General features: G+C 35.7%; 1 protein-coding gene across 1 annotated transcript in view; it reads right to left on the bottom strand.

Annotated features, from left to right (window-relative positions):
- Positions 1-19,600, bottom strand: part of plekho1b (pleckstrin homology domain containing, family O member 1b) — a 54,814-nt gene extending 35,214 nt beyond the window's left edge. Inside the window, exons 1-2 of the mRNA XM_056474850.1 lie at positions 19,238-19,600; positions 16,729-16,875 (exon numbers count right to left, since the gene is read on the bottom strand). Coding sequence (XP_056330825.1) covers positions 16,729-16,875; positions 19,238-19,264 — 174 coding nt within the window. The 5' untranslated portion in view covers positions 19,265-19,600. The remainder of the gene's footprint in view (positions 1-16,728; positions 16,876-19,237) is intronic.
- Between the last annotated feature and the right edge of the window lie 743 nt (positions 19,601-20,343).

The following is a 20,343-nucleotide window of genomic DNA, read 5'->3' as shown; positions in this document are numbered from 1 at the left end:
AAAAAATCATTGAATGAATGTGAACTTAAGCACTACTTTTGCTCTTTGCTGTTTTAAACTGAGTAGGAGCAGCTTTGAGTCTAAATGAGTGCTTATATATTAATTTAACAGCATGTTTTTATGCTTTATTTAGACTTGACTATTCAAACTGCCTGAGCTGGCAAATGCTCAAGCAACAAGGCAATTTTCGCCTCGGTCACCTTTTTAACTGCAAATAAAGTGTGTCATCTATATTTAATACTATGTACATTAAGCTTTAAACAGGCGCTTCATTTTGCGGAGGACACACACACACAGCGCGAACACACAAATAAATAGCATGCTAAAAAACCAAAAAACAGTCGGAGAAAAAGGTTTGACAAACCTTCCTCTTTTCAACAGCAGGAGCAAAAGGAAACAAGTGCTACTGTGAGAATAATTTCACAGTCTTGCCATGCTGTCTGATATGCACTCTGTAATCATGCTTCTTTCTGTTATGTAACTAAAGCTGTCTAGAGCCGTAAACAATATTTTTGTCATGTGTGATGTTAGAGAAATGTTCCAGGTTCAGAAAAAAACAACCTCTACAAACAGCATCTGTGGCGTGCTGTTGAATGCTAGAGAAAATCAGTTTGACGCAAATTTGTGTTTACAGCAATGCCATTATAAGGGCAGTCAAAAGGGAAATGTTTCTAAACTACAATGGCTTTAACACTACTTTACAGTTAAAATAGTAGGATTTGAGTACTTAAATAGTTTATAGTATTGGCAGTTTTAAATATATACAATTATTGGTCCCACTTTATATTAAGTACACATCAAAATATAAATACAATGTACTTAATATGTTTGTGTATTGAAGAACACATTTGGTGCTTCTGAGGTGGGATACGGGTAGGATCAAGGCTGATTTATACTTCTGCATCAAGCGCACGCGTATGCTCCGGCGCAGCCTTCACATGGTCATAGCCCTCACATAGCCCTCGCCGACATTGTAACACACCTCTCAAAAAATTTAACTACAAGTCGCAATGGCACGTATCGCAAGCTTTGTGATTGGTCGGCTTGGTAGTGGTGACGAGTGTGGGCGGCGCTGAGAGCTGCGAGCCCGATCGAGCATGTGTTTACCGTAGATATTTACATTAGATGCCGTCTACGCTTTTGATGTCTATTGGAAGGAATGCGTCAATAGAGCCGCTGTTTTAGTACAGGGTAGCGCTTCTTTGAAATGAATGTGAGACCAAGGTGCAGACTAGCCATCCAGAGCCAGAGATATGTACACATATATACATATATCTATAATCTGGAGTTTGGTTAGTATGCAAATATTTTTTTAATTTATGAAAAATATCATTTTACATCACTTTTGTACATCGATGGATAAGTGACTGCATGGGCATTCCTGACAAAGAGCTTATGTTTGTGTTCATGGAAATGTATTATCCTCCCTCCCTGTTAAATTTGATCTAATCCGTGTCCTGAAACACACCCCCTTTCCTGCTTTCACTTCTTATACTAACGGAGGAAGCGATTAGTTTGTGTATGAATCCCTGTTATGAACGACTTGTTCACTTAGCTGACAATAATACAAGTTTCTGGCACCACAGCATCTTGTTGTCATATTTCCTTTACATTGTTTGCTTATTTTGTTAAACAAAACTAGCATAAGCCTAATATTTAGTGTGAGTTGGTGCTACTCTGCCTTATGGTCAGTGCAGTTAGTGACTGTATTATCATCAATACTTGTTGAGCACAGTAGTTCATAACATACAAAAACGTAAAAAACTAAATCTTACCTATGAAATGTTCTACCTTTGTGCTTTGTTTTCTTTGTTTGCTCATTACTACACCCGTACACAGCACTAAAGTCCAGCATCTTCACAATGGCTTTAGTCTTGACTAGTGCGGCTGAATGACATTGGTCCTGGGAGCACTGTACAAATGTGGCAGCGCTATCGGCGCATGCTTAGGGTCTGTATGTGATATCTAGTGTATATATCAATGAGTGTTTACAAGTGATGAGTCCCATGAAGGAGTTCCAGTTGTAACCTTTTGTTTTGTGTTTACATTATGATTAGGCCCACACGGAATCTGTGCACGCAGATTTCCGCCGATTTTTGGCCCATCATTAATTCTGTTTATTTACTTGTGTAAATGTGTGTAAATCTATATTTATTCAGTAATTTATTTAATTACATGAATATTTTTGACTAATATAAAAATGTTCATCTGATTTATGTACAATGCAGTTTGTAAAGTAATATTTTCTGTCTTTTAGTAGATATATTATATGAGAGACTTTCTTTGTTTACCAAATGAAGTGAATCTAATTGGATTTGCATTTTAAACATTAAATAAAAGTTAAAAAGACATTATTTTTTATTTCACGTATTAAGGTTTTAGTTATGATACTCCCAAAATAATTTAGCAGAAATCTGCAGATTTTTACCAAAATTCTCTGCAGAAATAGAAAAAAATGTCCGCAGATGCCGACTGGTCCTACTTATGATTAAAGCTGTTGCACATCCTCCAGTTCCCACCTCTGAATGAGCGAGTTTGAGCTACTTGTACATTAAGGTAGCGTTCAGAAAAAAACAAAACACCCGACAAGAAACTAGACACAGAGGAACATAAACACTTACTGCCAACTAGTGTTTCGGAGGTGTTATTGCAAAGCAACACAAACAGCAAGCAGAAGTATAAATGCATGACTACACGCAGGGCAGGCGTTGTGAGTCACGTCGATCTCTTGACGCAGAAGTATAAACCAGCCTTTAGGGACAGGTTTGGTGGTCTGGGTAAGTTTATGGGTGGGTTTTGGTTTTGGTGTAAGGGATGGACCAACAGTGTAATTATAAATGTATTTACAGAAATTAATTACAGATGTAATTACATACAATGCAAAAACAATGCAATTATTTACACAATAAATACATTGTAACAAATTATTCATTTCAGTGTAAGTACAGTACATATTAGTTATAGCAACTTAATATAAAGTGGGACACAATACTCATAAAAAGTCTTGGGTCAGTGGCCATTACTCTAGTCTTTAGTGTCAGATAATCCTTCAGAAATCAATCTACAATGCTGATTTGGTGCTCAAGAATCATTTCTGATTATCAGTGATAAAACAATGTATTTTGTGGAAACTGAGGCTGCGTTCCAGTCCACGTTTAGACACACACTCACAAACCTCCCTTGTTCCCTCAGGGGAATCCCTGCCTCAAATCAACCAGCATTCCATTTCATCAAGTAAATGAGGGAAGTTTACACTGACATACACTTGATCCCTTGATTTTGACTGAGGGAGCGAGTTGGCTTGATATGTCCACTCCAGCACTTATATGTGCCAGAATGCAATGCATTTGGGATGTCACAACAATCTAGTTCCCAAGTGCTCAAGGGTTTAGAGCATTCCATTTAAACCCTTTCAGATGTTCCACCAGTAGCGGACACTTGTGTGACATATAAATCTGAGTGAATGAGATATAGGGAAGTTTGAAAGTTTAAAAATTGAAAGTTTAAAAATTGGATCAGAATGCAGCCTGAGATGCATTTATTTTCTGTTAGCTGTAGGGCAAATATTATGATATTTTGTTTTTCTGCGATTATGCATTGCGTTATGAATATAAGTTCAACCAGGGATGATTTAAACAGCTCTATTTGGAAATATTTCATTCGTTTAGATAGATTGGAATGAAGTTTTTTACTATGCAGTGCATTTGCATAAATCAATTACAAAATACAACAGTGGAAAGATAAAAGTGAAATAAACAGAGCTTCATGGTTTTAACAGTATCTAACAGTCTAACAGTATTCAGGTACAGAAAACTGAACAATCAAACATAAAATATCATGGTCCTCATTGTATAAATTATTTAAAAATATTAATATCTTTATCTTTTAATCTTTAATGAATAATCTAATCCTGCAATGTGACTGTTGTGGATACGCACATTGCAATATCGCTGCTCAAACGATATATTGTGCAGCCCTAGTGTCCTGGGTGTATAGAAAGAACAACATTTATTTTAAATGTAGATTTTTCTGTAATGTAAATGTCACTTATGATGATTTTAATTGCTAAAAATAACATCATACTAACCCCATATTTTTGAACAGTAGTGTTTATCGATAGATGTATTTTATACTGAAATACTAAGATACAGAACCGGTTGAAAATGCAAAACATGTGCTCATATACTCAACAATTAAACTGCATTCTGTAGAATTTTCTCTTTTTCTTTTATTTAGAGAGCAGGTGAACCATTCACAGTGTTCGTTTCATGTTTCACTGTCTTTCAAAGAACCGATCAAGTTCTGAATTGAGCTATTCAATTTCATATTTGCTTTCGCCGTTAACCATCTAACCTTTCATAAATGTCAATCAGAACCACAAACTCTTGCAACAGAGGTGGCGTCATTGCAGAAGCCAAATACCCTGAAGAGGAATTTGAAATGAATGCTCTCTGGCAATGTGTCCCTTTGGCCCACACATGAAAAATTCACTGTAAGAAGTGTAAATCTGTCAATGAAACGGCAAATACTGATTTATGATATAAAAGCTGCATGAGAGAACTTGCAGGGTAAAAAAAGTATGTTGTACAAAATATACTGTTACTTTAACTTATTAAAACAAGTTGATGTTTTAGATTAACTTTAAAAGTTATATAAGAGGTCTTAAGACTATAAGATCTTGACAAAATTACTCATGAAGTTATTTATTTTACAATTGTTTTTACATTTAAAGGGACAGTTCTCTCAAAAATGACAATTATATCTTCATGTATTCTCCCTCATGTGGTTTAAACCTCACAAATAGTAAGATGAAAATCACTATGGAAGTCAATGGATATCAGCTACAAGCATTCTACAAAATAGCTACTTTTGTGTTTAACTGAAGAAAGAAACTCAAATATGTTTTGATCAAGAGAAGAGTGAGTAAATAATAAGAGTTTATCCCTTTTTACGCATAATATTAACATGTAAGTATAAAGGATGTGGATGGCAGCTATGATTTTGATCATAATCTATGTGTTCTGGTACAACATAAGCATTACATTTACATTAATTTAGCAGACGCTTTAGTCCAAAGCCACTTACAATTGAGGAGGCATTCAGCGATTCAACAAGAAGATGCAATACTCACAAGAAGTGTTAGTTATACAAAGCAACGTAATTGTGCTCAGAGAATTTAGCGCTAGAATAACGGTGCTTTCACACCTGTAGACCGATTGTCCGAAACAGGGATTAAAATTGTTACATTGTTGCTCTTTGTTCTTGGTTTCTAAACGGACCAAAATAGCTAAAACAAGTCACGTGAGAGTAAACTCTCCTCACATTGGTCAGAGTTCCATGGTTTACTTTCCAGAGTCCCGCTCAGCTGTCATGCATCTTTATTTTAATTAATGACGACGAGAAATAAGACATTATAAGAGAAAAGCTGCACTTTAGTTTTGAATGGTGACACCCACAAACATCGTCACCAAATATAAATCAGAGGTAAGACGTTCTCATACTGAGCCGTTGGCTAGAATTATGCATTACAGGCTTTACATTATAGAGAAAAATAACAGATAAACCAACGAATCCTAACGAATAAACAGCTCGCGTTAATAGTTGCTTTCACTTTCGTATTTAACATGAAATGCACATTTACCGGTTGGAATGATGACATCCCACCCTACTCATAATTCTCTCTTCATATAGCCATATGCCTATTACATATCTATAATTAGTCTACCTTTATTACTGTGTAATTCCATACAAAGTGTGACGTTGCCTGGTTGGTTCCTGTCACATGACTCGTGGTTCGCTCATGGCACTCTGTAAAGTTTAGATTTTTTTCAACTCGCTGCACCTGGAAAACGTGAGCTTGACGTATCACATGTGCATCTCTTCCTACTTACTACCTGCGTGTCTCCATTTGAAATAACAAAATTGAGCACGCAAAAGATGCTATATGTGAAAGTCCCCTTTTGTTGATTCACAATATCAGACCTGCACATTGCAAGACCTTGTTTGTGGTTGAAGTTAAATTAAAAAATAAATACTTCATGCGGGTCTATCAAAAAAGTCCAGCGAGCCGCAAAATGCCCAGGTCTGCCATAACATGTTTTATTGTGTAATGATTCAGATTCCATATTTCAATTTAAAAGTGCATTTTTAAAAAACTTGTGCAAGTAAACTAGTTCAAAGCATTTTAGACCCTGTTTACATCTGTATTTAGCATCACCCACTTATCAGATTGGGGCGAAAAAGTATTTTAGACTCCAGCAGCTACAATCAAACTAAAGGCAGACTGAAGATGTGACTTTTTTTGTCAACATTTATTTTAGCTCAGCTCTGACCACAACAGACTTGCAGCCATTTTGTGTCGTGACCCCTAAGCTGAGAACCACTGTCGTAAAGTTTATAATTACAGTCTAACAAGCTTTTAATTTTGAACTTTTTGATGCTATTTCTTTTCAAACTGCTGTTCCAGAGTAAAAGCAGCCTGCAGCTAACAGGAATTTCTCACTGCAGTGCTTTTGAATGCTTTGGAAGAAGTTGCAATTGCAGCAATAATCATCTGACACAGTGTGACCAAAATCCCTTGTGATGCTTTGCGGAACAGAAGAATATGCTTTAAGAAATCAGGCAGTGAAAAGAAATGGTTTGATGACTATACAGGGCACAGCAGCCTCCAATGATCTCACTTTCCAGCAAGCGAGTCAGAGCAGTGCCGGTCTTGACATGTGAAATGATTCATTCGTTGATTTCATTTGGCACTCACTTGTGTTAATGTAGCTGAACGACTGCGCCTCGCTACTACTTTAGAGAACGCAGATGCCAAACGTAAAAAGAAAAAAAGTCTTTCGTTTGGACTTATGTGACATATAATGTGTACAGAAAAGTCTGTAGACATATTACATCCCATTTAGGAATCTGATATATTGCAGTATATGCAAATTACGTATATGATATACTGCGGGGAAAATAAGTATTGAACACATCATGATTTTTTCTCGTATTTACGTATTTAATTATTTTTATAAAAGGCTTTTTTTGGTGATGGCAGCTTAAAGACGCTTCTCATGTGGAGAATGAAGTCAAATGAATTGCTCAGGAGGGAGTTTTTCACAGACTTCAACAGGTTGTAAAAATCTTGATGGTTCTGTGGGTCTCGTCTATCAAATCTGATCTTTATTTTGTATTTTATACTGGATATAAGTCAGGTGATTGGCTGGGCCATTTAACAGTTTGATTTTCTTTCTCTGAAAGCATTTGAGAGTTTCCTTGGCTGTGTTTTGGATCATTGTCTTATTGAAATGTCCACCCTGGTTTCATCTTCAACATCCTGCTAATATAGATGTTGGACTAAAGCAGCTGATATTAATTTACAATAATGAAGGGCAGAGGGTTGCTGAAGAACTACTGAGCGATTTCAGCTGCTGTCTGGGCTTTCACTGACTTTCTACAGTTTCCTTTCTTCATGTGTTCAACACTTCTTCCCAGCGCCATTTAATTTTATTTCACATAACTTCATTTGTAAACGAATTAGATTTGTTTTTTTTTATACTGTATATGGATTTCTTTGGTAGCTATCAACCTTTGGTAGGTGGAATTCCAGGAGTTTTCCAGGAGACAGAACAATACGGGAGATGGGCAGGAGATGGGTCTGAAATTTGGGAGACTCCAGGGAAAAACGAGAGTGTAGGGTGAATACTTATTGGAAAATGGAAACACTGTGACGTCAATGCTGTCGTAGGATTATCATTATAAGCAAGCAAACCAGATGAGCCAAGGAGGAAAGGACACTGTAATAGAGGAAGTGATATGTAAGAACAAGTTGTCCCCAGTACATGCACATCTACCATCTATACATGTGGAACCAAAAAAGCAGAAGAACAATACAAGATGCTTTCAACATAAAGACCACAGTTTCCATATATGGCCGTGAGTGGGCAAATAAGACACAAACAGCTCTTGTCTTCTTCTGCTTTCATGCTGAAGTGGCATTTATGGTAAAAGAAGTTCTTTAGTGACGTGAAATAATGATTTATTGGAATCGCAAACGAGAGATAAATTACAAGAATAAGTGAGGCGAAGTGGGGAAAAGCTCTCCTTCTCTGTTAGCTCTACATCTGCCACATCAACAGTCAGGAATCTGACCCCAAACAACACAACATCTGCTCCTGAGAGCAGTTCTGTAAGATTTTTTTTTTTCCAGGATGCATTCTTAGCTTAATGCCGTCCTTCAGTCTCCTATCACCTGACTGAAATATGCCAATTTGATTTAAGTGGAATCACAAACAATGAACAGCCTGCGGGTTATTAGTGCTGCTCGCTATTGCACATACCTTTTGGAATTTCTAGAAACCACATAACCCTGCAGAATGTTAAGGGAAGGTGTGCTTTTTACTTTTCAAAGCAATTTAATTTAAAATGTGCAACAAAGCTAAATAAATTTACATTAAGTGTGAAACCTGAGCAACATCAATAGGATATAAAGACAATTCAGGCCATCAAAGTCACACGAAAAATATAATAAATATAAAAAAGTAATTTATCAGTGGAATTTATTTATCAATGGTCGCCACAGCGGAATGAACCACAAACTATTCCAGCATATGGTTTTACGCAGCGGATGCCCTTCCAGCTGCAACCCAGTACTGGAAAACATCCATACACTCTCACACACACACATTCATGCACTACGGACAATTTGGTTCATCTAATTCACCTATAGCGCATGTCTTTGGACTGTGGGGGAAACCGGAGCACCTGAAGGAAACCCACACCGGGTAAACACAGGGTAAACATGCACTAACCACTGAGCCACCATGCCGCCCAATATAAAAAATACAGACTAATAACAAGAGATATAAAAAGTAAAGATATAAAAATATATATAAAAGTAAAGATATAAAAAGTAAAATTATTTTTGGGTAAATTTTTCCTAACAAATTAGCAGAGACAAAAATTCTCAAAAATTATATATATATTTCAATTGTAACTTAATGGTCCTATTGTGAGCGACTAATCTGTATTTTTTATATTGGAATATTTTGTTATCCCTTTAGAATGAACAAGTAATTTTGTAATATTTAGTATATTATTTAATGTCATTTTGAAAACCCATTTTCAAAAATCTACTTTTGTCAGGCCCCTAAAATGCTTCTGTCATGTGAATGAATGACAGAAAAAGTAATTTTTGGAAGAAAACACTGATCAACAACCAAAACAACCAAGTCCCAAACGATATTTAGAGAACTGTTTAATGCCAATAACATATGTGTGTATATATGTAATGTGATTTTCAAGTAGCCTTCAAGAAACCACCTGGAACCAATTTTTTTCAGTATACTGCATATGTTTTCTGCGAAAGATTGTATGAAATATGTGTTTAGAAATCAAGGGACAACATTTTAGGGCTAGAAGATATGATCAATATTGATATTTATTGACAGAACACCATTCTCAATGTTGATAAAAAAAATATTCGGTATGTAGTTTCAGTGTTTTCTCTAGGATTTTTTCCAGCTGTGGTGGCAGACTCTGTTGAGCCATTTACGCAGATCTACCAACTACTTGTGGCGTTATTTCATTGACAGATGTCGTGAGCACAGTATTAAGTATTAATCTCTGTGCTTGAGCGCCGATTTCCTCTGCTCGTGCACAAAACTTCTTGCGCGCCCTCAAATATACGCTTCTCAAGTGCAGATCTTCTTGTGCGTTCTCAAATAAACGCTGATGAAGTGTGATTTTAGCGCGTTTATGTAACGAGTATGTCTCCAACATTTATTAGATTTGCAAGGAATATTTATGAATGTCTCCAACAGACCTACAGAGCGGCATTAATGCGTCCTGAAGTAAAGTGAAACGGCTATAAACTCCAGCAAGATAAAGTCATTGTATGCAGAACCATAGACTTTTAACTATAAATAAAGTATAATTATGGAAACTGTGTTCATCATAACTGAAAGCTACATCGTGTTTGCGGGCCTCACACATCACGCACCTGTCAGTCAGTCAGTCAATCAGTCAGTCAGTCAGTCAGTCAGTCAGTCAGTCAGCCCACAAAAGGGTTAAACAAAGGGTTAAAAGGTTAAACAAAGAACGCACAGCACTACTACGATTACAGAAACGTTTGCGCTGTTATAATTCACTTACATTTTAATACATTTTTGGTGCGATTAAAACCCGCTATTTTCAAAAAAACGACCGAATGTTTAAAATGAGAAGCTGTAATGTAGCCGTGGCGGGATGAATTTTGGTGTGGCGCTCTGCCATGGACGAATGAATGTAGCGGAAACCATGAGTTTCGTTATGAAGTGCTATAGTTTTATAAAATTGTGGCTGCTGAGTGCGCACCTTCATATTAATACCAAAAAGCTTAGGGTGTAAGTTTGTAATTTCCAATGAAGGCGTGATGCATTGGAGCGACTTGCACATGTTGTTCAAGCACCACACAAGTGATACGTGCGTGTTTTCCAGCCGCACCTAGTTGAAAACATCTGAACTTTTCTGAATGCCGCAATTCATTTAGATAGAATTAGCCAGTCTGCTTCACATGGAATATACACATTTCAGTAATAACGGCAGAATAATTACCTCAGACAAACACAGCGCACCCAAACACTGCAGTGCTTTTTACTTTTATCCACAAACTTGCATCAGAGCAGCAGCAATGGTTTCTCCATTTGTCATCCTCTAAGAAAATGCTTGATGGTCGCTTAGTTACAAGAGACACCAGGGGTGCGTGAGCGCAAAGCTAATTGTAACAACACATGCAAAAATGAGTGCCATATAGCAGCAGTGAGGTGATTGTAAATAAAAAAGGATGTAAGGATGTCGCCAGAGTGCCTTTTTGGTTTCTTTTCTTGTGCATCCCAGCCACTAGCTCCACATATGAAATAGTTTTTAGCAAAGGGGGTAATATAGTCATTCAACTTCACAACTTGTTATGTTGCAGTATGTATTTGAATAATGATGGTTAGTTCCTTTACTTAAAAGCTCAGATTTGATTAACAGAATTTGTTTTGTTTACAGAGCTTGAGGTTTACTGTATCATTATTATTGACACCTTACAGATCTTGATCTACCTTTACTATTGCACACACTTGGTAACATTTTATTTATCACGTTTAAGAGTCTCTTAAACACTTAGGTTTATTTTATTATAAAGAGATCAGATATTTTAGTTTAAATATTTGTGTATTTGATTATTAAAGCCATTTGTCTTAATAATGTTGGTAAATTAAAATAAAGTGGTTAAATAAAAAAATCTTAATATTGCTAAATGTATTGTTAAAAACAATACAAGATATTGAAACATGATATCTTGTTTTTTTTTTGCAATATAAAAAAAATCTTTTTCAAATGAGCTACTCATTTAGCACTAGCGACAGTACAGTATTAAAAACTAAATGTATGTTCGAGAAATATATTTAATCACCTAAGGCTGGGATATTCATAATGCCTTATAAATACGGGGATCGCTTTGACATTATCTCCTAGGAAACATGATACCAAAACAACAGCATCGGATCATTAAAATCTGTTGTCCGTCTAGACAGCTGGAGAGAAACATCTAGACGACAGCATGATGAAACCTCAGTCTGTTAAGCACTAAAAGGGTCAATCCTCCCTCTGAGCTGTGAGCCAGATCCCATATGCTGCCTCGGCATTGTTTGATCTGATGCTGAGCACAGCAAACAGTCTTCTGCGTGACCATGACTCAACCTCAATCCTGCTTTCCTTCCCTTCGTCCTCCCACACTGCAGTAAATCAGCCTCGCTGCTGAGAAAAAAAGCCTCTTTTCTATTGCTTCATGCTTGCTGAACTTGTTAAACGTCTCAGAGAAAACTGTTCATCCAGAAGTGAAGGGGACCACCGTATGGAAAGCACATGCTGACAGTATGGACTTGAAAATGACTGCTGATTGAAGATTTGCATATTGCCGTGTTTGACCATTCATCACATCCATCTGCAGTTGCGTGAAGGTGTTAAAGGGAGAGTTCACCCAGAACTGAAAATTCTGTCATCGTTTACTCACTCTTTACTTGTTCCAAACCTGTTTAAGTTCATTTCTTCTGTTCAACACAAAAGAAAGTTTTTTTGAAGGAAGCTTCAATCCATTGACTTCCATATTATTTGATTTTCCTGCTTTGGATTTTTTCAGTTTTCTTCCAAATATCTTGTGTTCAACAGAATAAAGAATCTCATTAAATTTTGGAACCACTTTAGGGAGAGCAAATAGTACAGTTTCATTTTGAGGTGAACTATCCCTTTAAGCACTATAAAGTCTTGTTTACACTCAATAGTAAGATACAATGTGGATCAAACTAAATACAGTGGTCCCTCGTTATTCGCTGGAGTTCATTTCATTTTCTTCTCGGCTTCGTCCCTTTATTAATCTGGGGTCGCCACAGCGAAATGAACCACCAACTTATCCGGCATCTGTTTTATGCAGCGGATGCCCTTCCAGCTGCAACCCATCACTGGGAAACACATACACACCCATTCACACACACATACACTACGGACAATTTAGCCTACCCAATTCACCTGTACCGCATGTCTTTGGACTGTGGGGGAAACCAGAGCACCCGGAGGAAACCCACGCGAACGCAGGGAGAACATGCAAACTCCATACAGAAACGCCAACTGACCCAGCCGAGGCTCAAACCAGCGACCTTCTTGCTGTGAGGCGACAGCACTACCTACTGCGCCACTGCGTCGCCTATTCGCGGGAGTCACGTTCTAAAAATAACCTGCAATAGGTGATATCCGTGAAGTAGTCCGCTTTATTTTTTTACAATTATTATAGATGTTTTAAGGCAGTAAAACTCCTCACTAAACACATTATACACTTTTCTCAGACAGGCATTAACATTTTTACACTTTTCTCTCTTGTTTAAACACTCTCAAAGTTCAAACCTTTGTAGAAAAATAAGTCCAGTATTATAAAATGCAAACAAAGGTCAAAACCATTTGATCTTCATTTATTCCGTAATGGCGCCCTACAGCTGCATAACTTCTACCTTCCTTTAGCATGTTCAGAAGTTTAACTTTTTGTGCGATTGTTAGCATTTTCCTCTGCCATTTGGGTGCTATCGCAGGTGCCTTTGATGGTGCAGAACTTTCTGACTTAGTGGTTAATTTGTATGATCTCATTCGTACAGTTTAGTACGATTTGCTTATCCCCTAATGACGGTTGGGTTTAATGGCGGCGTTGTGTACCACACCTCCTTTTTAAAATCGTACATTTTCATGCGATTTTAAACGTTGCAATTAGTTAATCGCAAGAGGCAGCATTATGAAATATATATGTATTATTTAATTTCCCCCACCCAGAGCAAATGTGTGACTGCCATCTGTGTGTGATAGTCTTTATTAGCCAATTGAGTGAGCATACTTTCATTCTGCCAAATCAGAACTTTTCAATCTGCCTCTTATCAGCCATGTTAGTTTGCTGAGTGTTCTGTATTTTTATAATCATTGTTTTTTTGTTTTTTTTTGTATAATAAGCTACATTATCTCCCTATTTTCTCCACATAAAAGGGTCATTTTATGTGCTCTAGAGAAAAATTTGTTAAATTTCTGAATATTTAAAAACAGGAGTAAGTTAATATCTTTTCAGGTTCTTTTTTTTTAACTAACACTCACTACATTTTAGCAAAGCTATCATACAGATCATTGAGCTGAATCTTAGCTACAAAATTAAATGGCAAATCAAATCACAAATTCAACATCTGTCAAAAAAATCGCAATTAGATATTTCCCCAAATCACACAGCCTTATCTGAGCCAATAAACTGCCAAAACGTAAAATAGTTACGTTTACTCGTGAGATCAGGCTGGATTTTCTGATATCTGCTGAGCACAAAAGAAGATATTATGAAAAATCATTGGTTAACAAATAGCCATTGATATCAATAATAGGAAAAACTACTATGCAGGTCATTGATTACCGGTTCTCAACATTCTTCAAAATAGCTTCTTTTGTGTTCAACCGACGAAAAAAAAACTGAAAAAGGTTTCCTACAAGTAAGACTAAATGATTTTGGGTAAACTTTTCCTTTAAATGCTGTGGGACAGTGCAGCAAAATCATGGATTCATATTTTACTTTGTTTTACCAAAACAAATTACAGCCAAAATCATAGCTGCATCCTTTTCATTTGCTTGTTTTCCCACAAGCTGTGAAAAAATAGCACGCGCAAAAGGCATATTGGAAAACATATTAATACCAGGTGGAAGCACGTCTCAGCTGACCACTTGTGATCAGATCACTGCAAACACATGTTAATACCAAGTGGAAACAGGGCCTAGGTGTAGCTCTGTGCACCACAGTAAGCCTGACCTAAACAGAAAAATATCAAGGGGACACAGTCACCTAAAAATTCAGTTCCAAACAGTTCCATTGTTTACTCTCCCTCATGTCATTATAAATTTGCATGACTTTTCCCTACTCCATGGAACACAGGAGTTTTTTATTTATTTATAAAGTTCAAACTGCAGTTTTTCATACAGTAAAGAAGAATGACTCACATGAACTACTTGCATAGTCTTTTTTTTTTCTTTTCTTTCTTTTTTTTTTTTTTTGGAGTTTGACAGTTCCTCCTTACCATCTACTTTCATAGATATCAAAAGACATGTATATGATCTATTATTTCAGTGCTGCTACTTTGAGGAACAATTAAGGGAACTTGTGATTCCCTTGATAGAACTATTTGCCAATGCCACTAACTTCCTTTGTCACAGTCAGAAGATAATTTATCATTCATCAATATAATCAGTGTCATATTTTCCTTCTGCGTATGTTATGAATGGGTAAACACCTTGTTTTTTGACTTGGTTAACATGGTTTGACTTGGATCATACTGGATATTTGAGCATTGTTAATTAATATTAAGTAAAGGGGTGGTCCAGGGTGTATTTTTTTATGGCTTGGTTGTGTTTATAAGATGCAAAGCAATGTGTGCTCATGCTTGAAAATGTTATTTTTTCATATATCTTATTTTGATTATATACAGCTACTCTGCTAACGTGAAAAGGACTGTCACATTTCCTAGTTCCTCTGAAAGAGCCCTCAAGAGGCTCTGATTGGTCTGCTAACATAATGTGCTGCGATTTGCGGATAAGCTCCACATCACCAGGAAAAGCATCACGCCTCCACAAGTACATGCTTTTGCGCTGTGTAAATATACTGTCAGTCAGTTTAGCTGTTAGCCGTATCAGTTTGAGCCTGAATCAGACAGAAAATGAAAAGGACACCGCTGAACCTCACGCCTGCTATCTAAAATAACATCTGACAAGTGTCTTTTATTCGTAATAAGCATGTGTAAGTAAAATAAAACATTCACATATCTTTTGCGAGTTGGTTATTTGAGATGTATAACTCAGTTTACGTCCTCGCTACAACATACCATTAACACTAGACACTATGCATGTTATAGATCAGTTTTAACTATTAAAGATATTTACAGGTTGTGGCTCACAATCCACAGCTTCTGCTATTGTGGTTGGAGCTGCTTCTTTGAAGAGTTTTTAGCCGAATTCAGCAGTGAACTGGGAGAGATTCTGGAAGATGTCCTTTGTCAAATGCTAGCTATATATTTTTTATAATTCTCTGGAACATAATTAAAATTAAATTGTGAGCACTTCTCTCTTTGTGTCGTGTCCTTTGAAAGCCCAAATACAGAAATAGAACAAGCTCTGTGAAAATAGCAGTGTTTGGGCGGCATTTGAGCTTTTTCTGCTATAACATTACAGCACCTCTGGCCACGCCCCTTTGCTGCGCGGGGTGTATGTGTGTGGTGAATGCGCGTAACCTGAAGCGTTTGTGATCTCATTAGCCCAGATGTATTTTTTGTAGTCCCCAAACTTTGTTTGCTGTAAGCTTTGCTAAGCCAACTCTGTAAAAGCCAATGTCTCTCTTTGCATTGAACTTTGAGCATATTACATTCAGAGATGTTGTTTATGTTCACACAGCTACATTACACATCAACTAAAGTTTAAAATATGACATTGTAGTGGACCACCCCTTTAAGTAAGTCTATCTGCATGTAGTGATTATTATCAACAAATATTTGTTGTCATTATTATTATTAGTTTTTTATGGTCACACTTTACAAAAGGATCCATTAGGTAATGTCTTTACTAACATAAAAATTAATGAACAATACTTGTACAGTATTTATTAATCATAGTTCAACATGTACAAATTCATATTTAAAATCCAAAGTAATAGTTCATTCTCTATGAGTTAACAAGAACTAACATTGAATGACTTCATTTTTATGAACTAATCTAAACAAATATGAATAGAACCTGTAATAAATGTGTTGTTCGTTAATTGTTAATACATTAACAATCTCATAGAACCTTATAGTAAAGTGTTACCTTCATTTTTAATATTATCCATGGCATGTATAGTTTGAACCTGTTCAGTTTGAGAGAATCATTTCTAAATAATTCTTGATTTCTTTTAATGCACAGTCAAAACCATGCTGTTTTATATTGTTTAAAGTAGCATGGATCGAATTTCCATTTTTGTTTGTGGTTTTCTGGGAGCAGGTCACACAACCCATCCATGCCTTTAAGCAACTGAAGACACATTACTCGCTTTTTCACACACATATTGAAAGCGGTAACGAATATCATTGTAAGTCTGAGCCACAAGCAGTATCCCATCAATCAAATGATGATAATGTGGAGAAAAGCATGAACAGCAATAAATAAAAAATGTCCAAAACGAACCTCTTTTTCAGAAATGAAGAGTTGGTCTCCTTTCAATATAACAAATCGGTTTTTCCAAATTTCCCTGAAAATTCCTTTGCCACAAAACTTGCGAATCCAGCCAGTTTTGTCGGGTTGCACAGGCTGTTGATTGGCATCCTGAGGGCCCTAGAGAGAGAAAATTTAGACATGCCAATGAGACTTCACCTTAGCAGTGAGTTATGATGTAATTGTATGTTTCCAAGCATTGTCTGGGTCTATGATGCACAATATGCTGCTTACAAAGGCTGTTGACTAGGTTTAAGACATAGACGTAATCTCTAAAATAGGGGGAGCCTCTCTTAAAGACAATATCTTTGTCATGTAGATCATATCACATTCCTGCTGCTTAGTCAGATTTCTCACACAGGACAAACACATACACACACCAGTGTTTCCTCAGGGTTTGTTTTTTTACCAGGGTAAAGATCTTGCAGTCTAAACTGAATGTGATGAGCTAAATCGTAGTGTACATAGAAAATAGTGGAAAAAAAGACAAAAATATCTTTCTGTTAAGCCTTTATTCTGTAAAAGACTTTTAATTGCTCATTTATATGCATGTAATTCTGCATATACACATTCTTCGCTGGCTGGAAATTTATTGAAGGTGCCATTTATTATGCTTTTAGCCATTTTGGACAGTAATTTAATCATCTCATTAATAGTGCATGTTAATAGTGCAGTTTGTCGTAGTAGAGGATTAGCATTTTCAAACCATGGGTTCCCTTGGGAACTTCCCTTTGGTTTTTAGAATAGATGTTTTCAATTAATTAATAATTAATTTTTGTTTGGGGGGTAAGTTTTAGTTTTTATACATACAAGCATTTTTATTTCTTAATCCAATTAAAATGCCTTTCTTACACAGATTTCTTTAATATTATCCTCTAGATGACAGCTTCAGTTGTTTCCTGGATATAGTAAGATCTGTTTAGTCAACTAAACAAGCCGAGTTTAACAAATAACCAATGTAAAACTACATTAGCAGTCCAAAATATGTAGGGAAAAAAATTATATATTAAATCTGTGTGAAATCTATGTGAAATCTTCAATAGAATTAAAATGCAATTTAATATATATTAAGCCCAAATAAAATATTTAAAAAACCAACTCTTTCAGAAAGTCTTAAACTTTCAGAAGTCTTAAAGAGCAGTTCTGGATTAAATAAATGCAGCTTTTGTGAACAGAAAAGGCTTTTAACAAATCTTAATGCTTCCAAAGATTTGACCAGAGCTTTCAATTTTTAAACCCAAGTAAATATTAAAAAAAAAAAACTCTTTCAGAAATAGTTGTAAAGAGCAATTCTGGATTACATTTTGTGAGCAGAAGAGGCTTCTAACAAATCTAAATGCTTCCAAACTTTTGACCAGCGCTTTATACTTAATAAACAGCGTATTAAATAACCCAAATTTAATATCTATATTTACTAGCAGGCTGCTAAATACAACCAGTGTATACTATATTTTATATTAAAAAATATGCAGACAAATAGGCCAGTTTTTAAAAGTTCATTTTAGTTTTTAGAATGGATGTTTTCAATTAATTAATTCATAATATTTGTTTTGCTTTTAGTTTTTATATATCAATGCATGTTTATTTTGTATACGATTACTATAGTAAAATGCCTGTCTTACACAGATTTCTGTAATATTGTCCTCTAGATGACAGCTTCAGTTGGTTTCCGTATCTACCCCTAATTTTTCCAAACGTTTGACCAGTGGCATTTATTTGATCAAACATATGTAGTAAATAAGCTGAGTTTAACATATAACCAAGGTATAAATACAATAACAAGTTAGCAACATTTCACAAGTCCAAACTGTGTAGGAAATATATATATATATATATATATATATATATATATATATATATATATATATATATATATATATATATATAATCTATCTGAAAATTTCCATAGAATTAAAATGCAACTTAATATATTTTAAAAATGCAGATTTTGTGAGCAAAAAAGACTTCTAACAAATCTTAATGCTTCCAAACTTTTGACCAGAGCTTTATACATAATAAACAGCATGCTAAATAACCCAAATGTAATATCTATATTCAGTAGTAGGCTGCTACACACAACCAGTGTATATATAACTATATATTTTTAAATTCAAAATACGCAGACAAGTAGGCCATTTTTATTATATTTATTAATATTGTTATTACTATTGTTATGTTATCATCATTCCAATTTGACACATTAACTGTAATTTAACAACTCATACTCAGTTTAATAGAATAACGTCAGAATTGCTCATCCGCTTTTTAATCAACTAACATTACAGTGCGAGAGAATATCGACTTTTACATTTGCATCTGGAACAAGTATTTACGTTTTTATGGAAATGGAATTGTAAAATGTTGCTAAAGATAGTTTTAGTAAACTGAAGCAGTATACATGCTCTGCAGTGGTTCATATACTAGTGCACAAAGGCTCGCGGCGCTCCTCACTGACAATAGAGGGGCTCGGTGTCTTTCTTACCCGCTTTGACGAACTGTTCTTCTTCATGGCTCAATAAAACTACGCTTCCCGACTCTCTCCCTCCACGAACAATCCAGATACAAAAGAATCCACTGAAAATCCTACACTCGAAAACGCCACACGCAAAGAAAAGCGCGGTGTTGAATGAGAGTCGCTCCCCGGTTGTTTCTTTACGCCTCCTCCCGTGAATTTACTCCCATTCAGCGTCCAACGCGCCGGTCACCATTTACTGGTTATTTCGGACAGACCTCAGAAATGTTATGGTGAGTGTGTGTTAGTGGCATCCTCGTGAGTTGTTGGTCCTCTGCCGTCACGCGTGGAGTTCTGGTTGTAGTTGTGTGAGCTAAGAACTTGAGGATGTGTGGTCCCTCTCTTTGTCCTCCACAGCTCCACCTATGGACACCACAATGATGTCACTGGAAAGACTGAGGGGGGATTTGCTGTACTGAAGGGAATGTGCGAAGTTTTTTACAGTCATTTTAGCTTGCTTGTTTATTAGCTATTAATGATCGACATAATAATTATTACATACAAATATTGCATAATAATAATTATTATATGCGTGTGTCTGTATATATATTATTTATGTATATATAAATACACGCATGGATATGTCAGAGAATTACTATAGATAGATAGATAGATAGATAGATAGATAGATAGATAGATAGATAGATAGATAGATAGATAGATAGATAGATAGATAGATAGATAGATAGATAGATAGATAGATAGATAGATAGATAGATTCAAATTCTCTATGAATTTAAATATCTATGTAAATACTATTTGAATCATTTTGTTTTTGCATCGTTTTGTTTATATCTAACTAAGGAATTAGTTAACTTATTAGTTTTTACAAATTAAAGTAGATGGAACATCAAACATTTAAGTTGTCCCCAAAGAACCTCAAGAATTCAGCTCATTTTAAATAGGTAGTATGAACAAGCAGCAAACGTAATTATTTGTTTCTTTTTACACATAATATATATAACACACACACACACATGTTACAGGAAAAAAGTTTTATTTTGGGCTAATCGTAATTAATGTTTGCCCACCACTAAAATACTGTATTTTATATTAAATGCTGTAGTGTTTTTGAA

This window comes from Danio aesculapii, chromosome 16, assembly GCF_903798145.1.
Source record: "Danio aesculapii chromosome 16, fDanAes4.1, whole genome shotgun sequence".
Classification (NCBI taxonomy): domain Eukaryota; kingdom Metazoa; phylum Chordata; class Actinopteri; order Cypriniformes; family Danionidae; genus Danio; species Danio aesculapii.
This window is presented reverse-complemented; position numbering and strand designations above follow the sequence as displayed.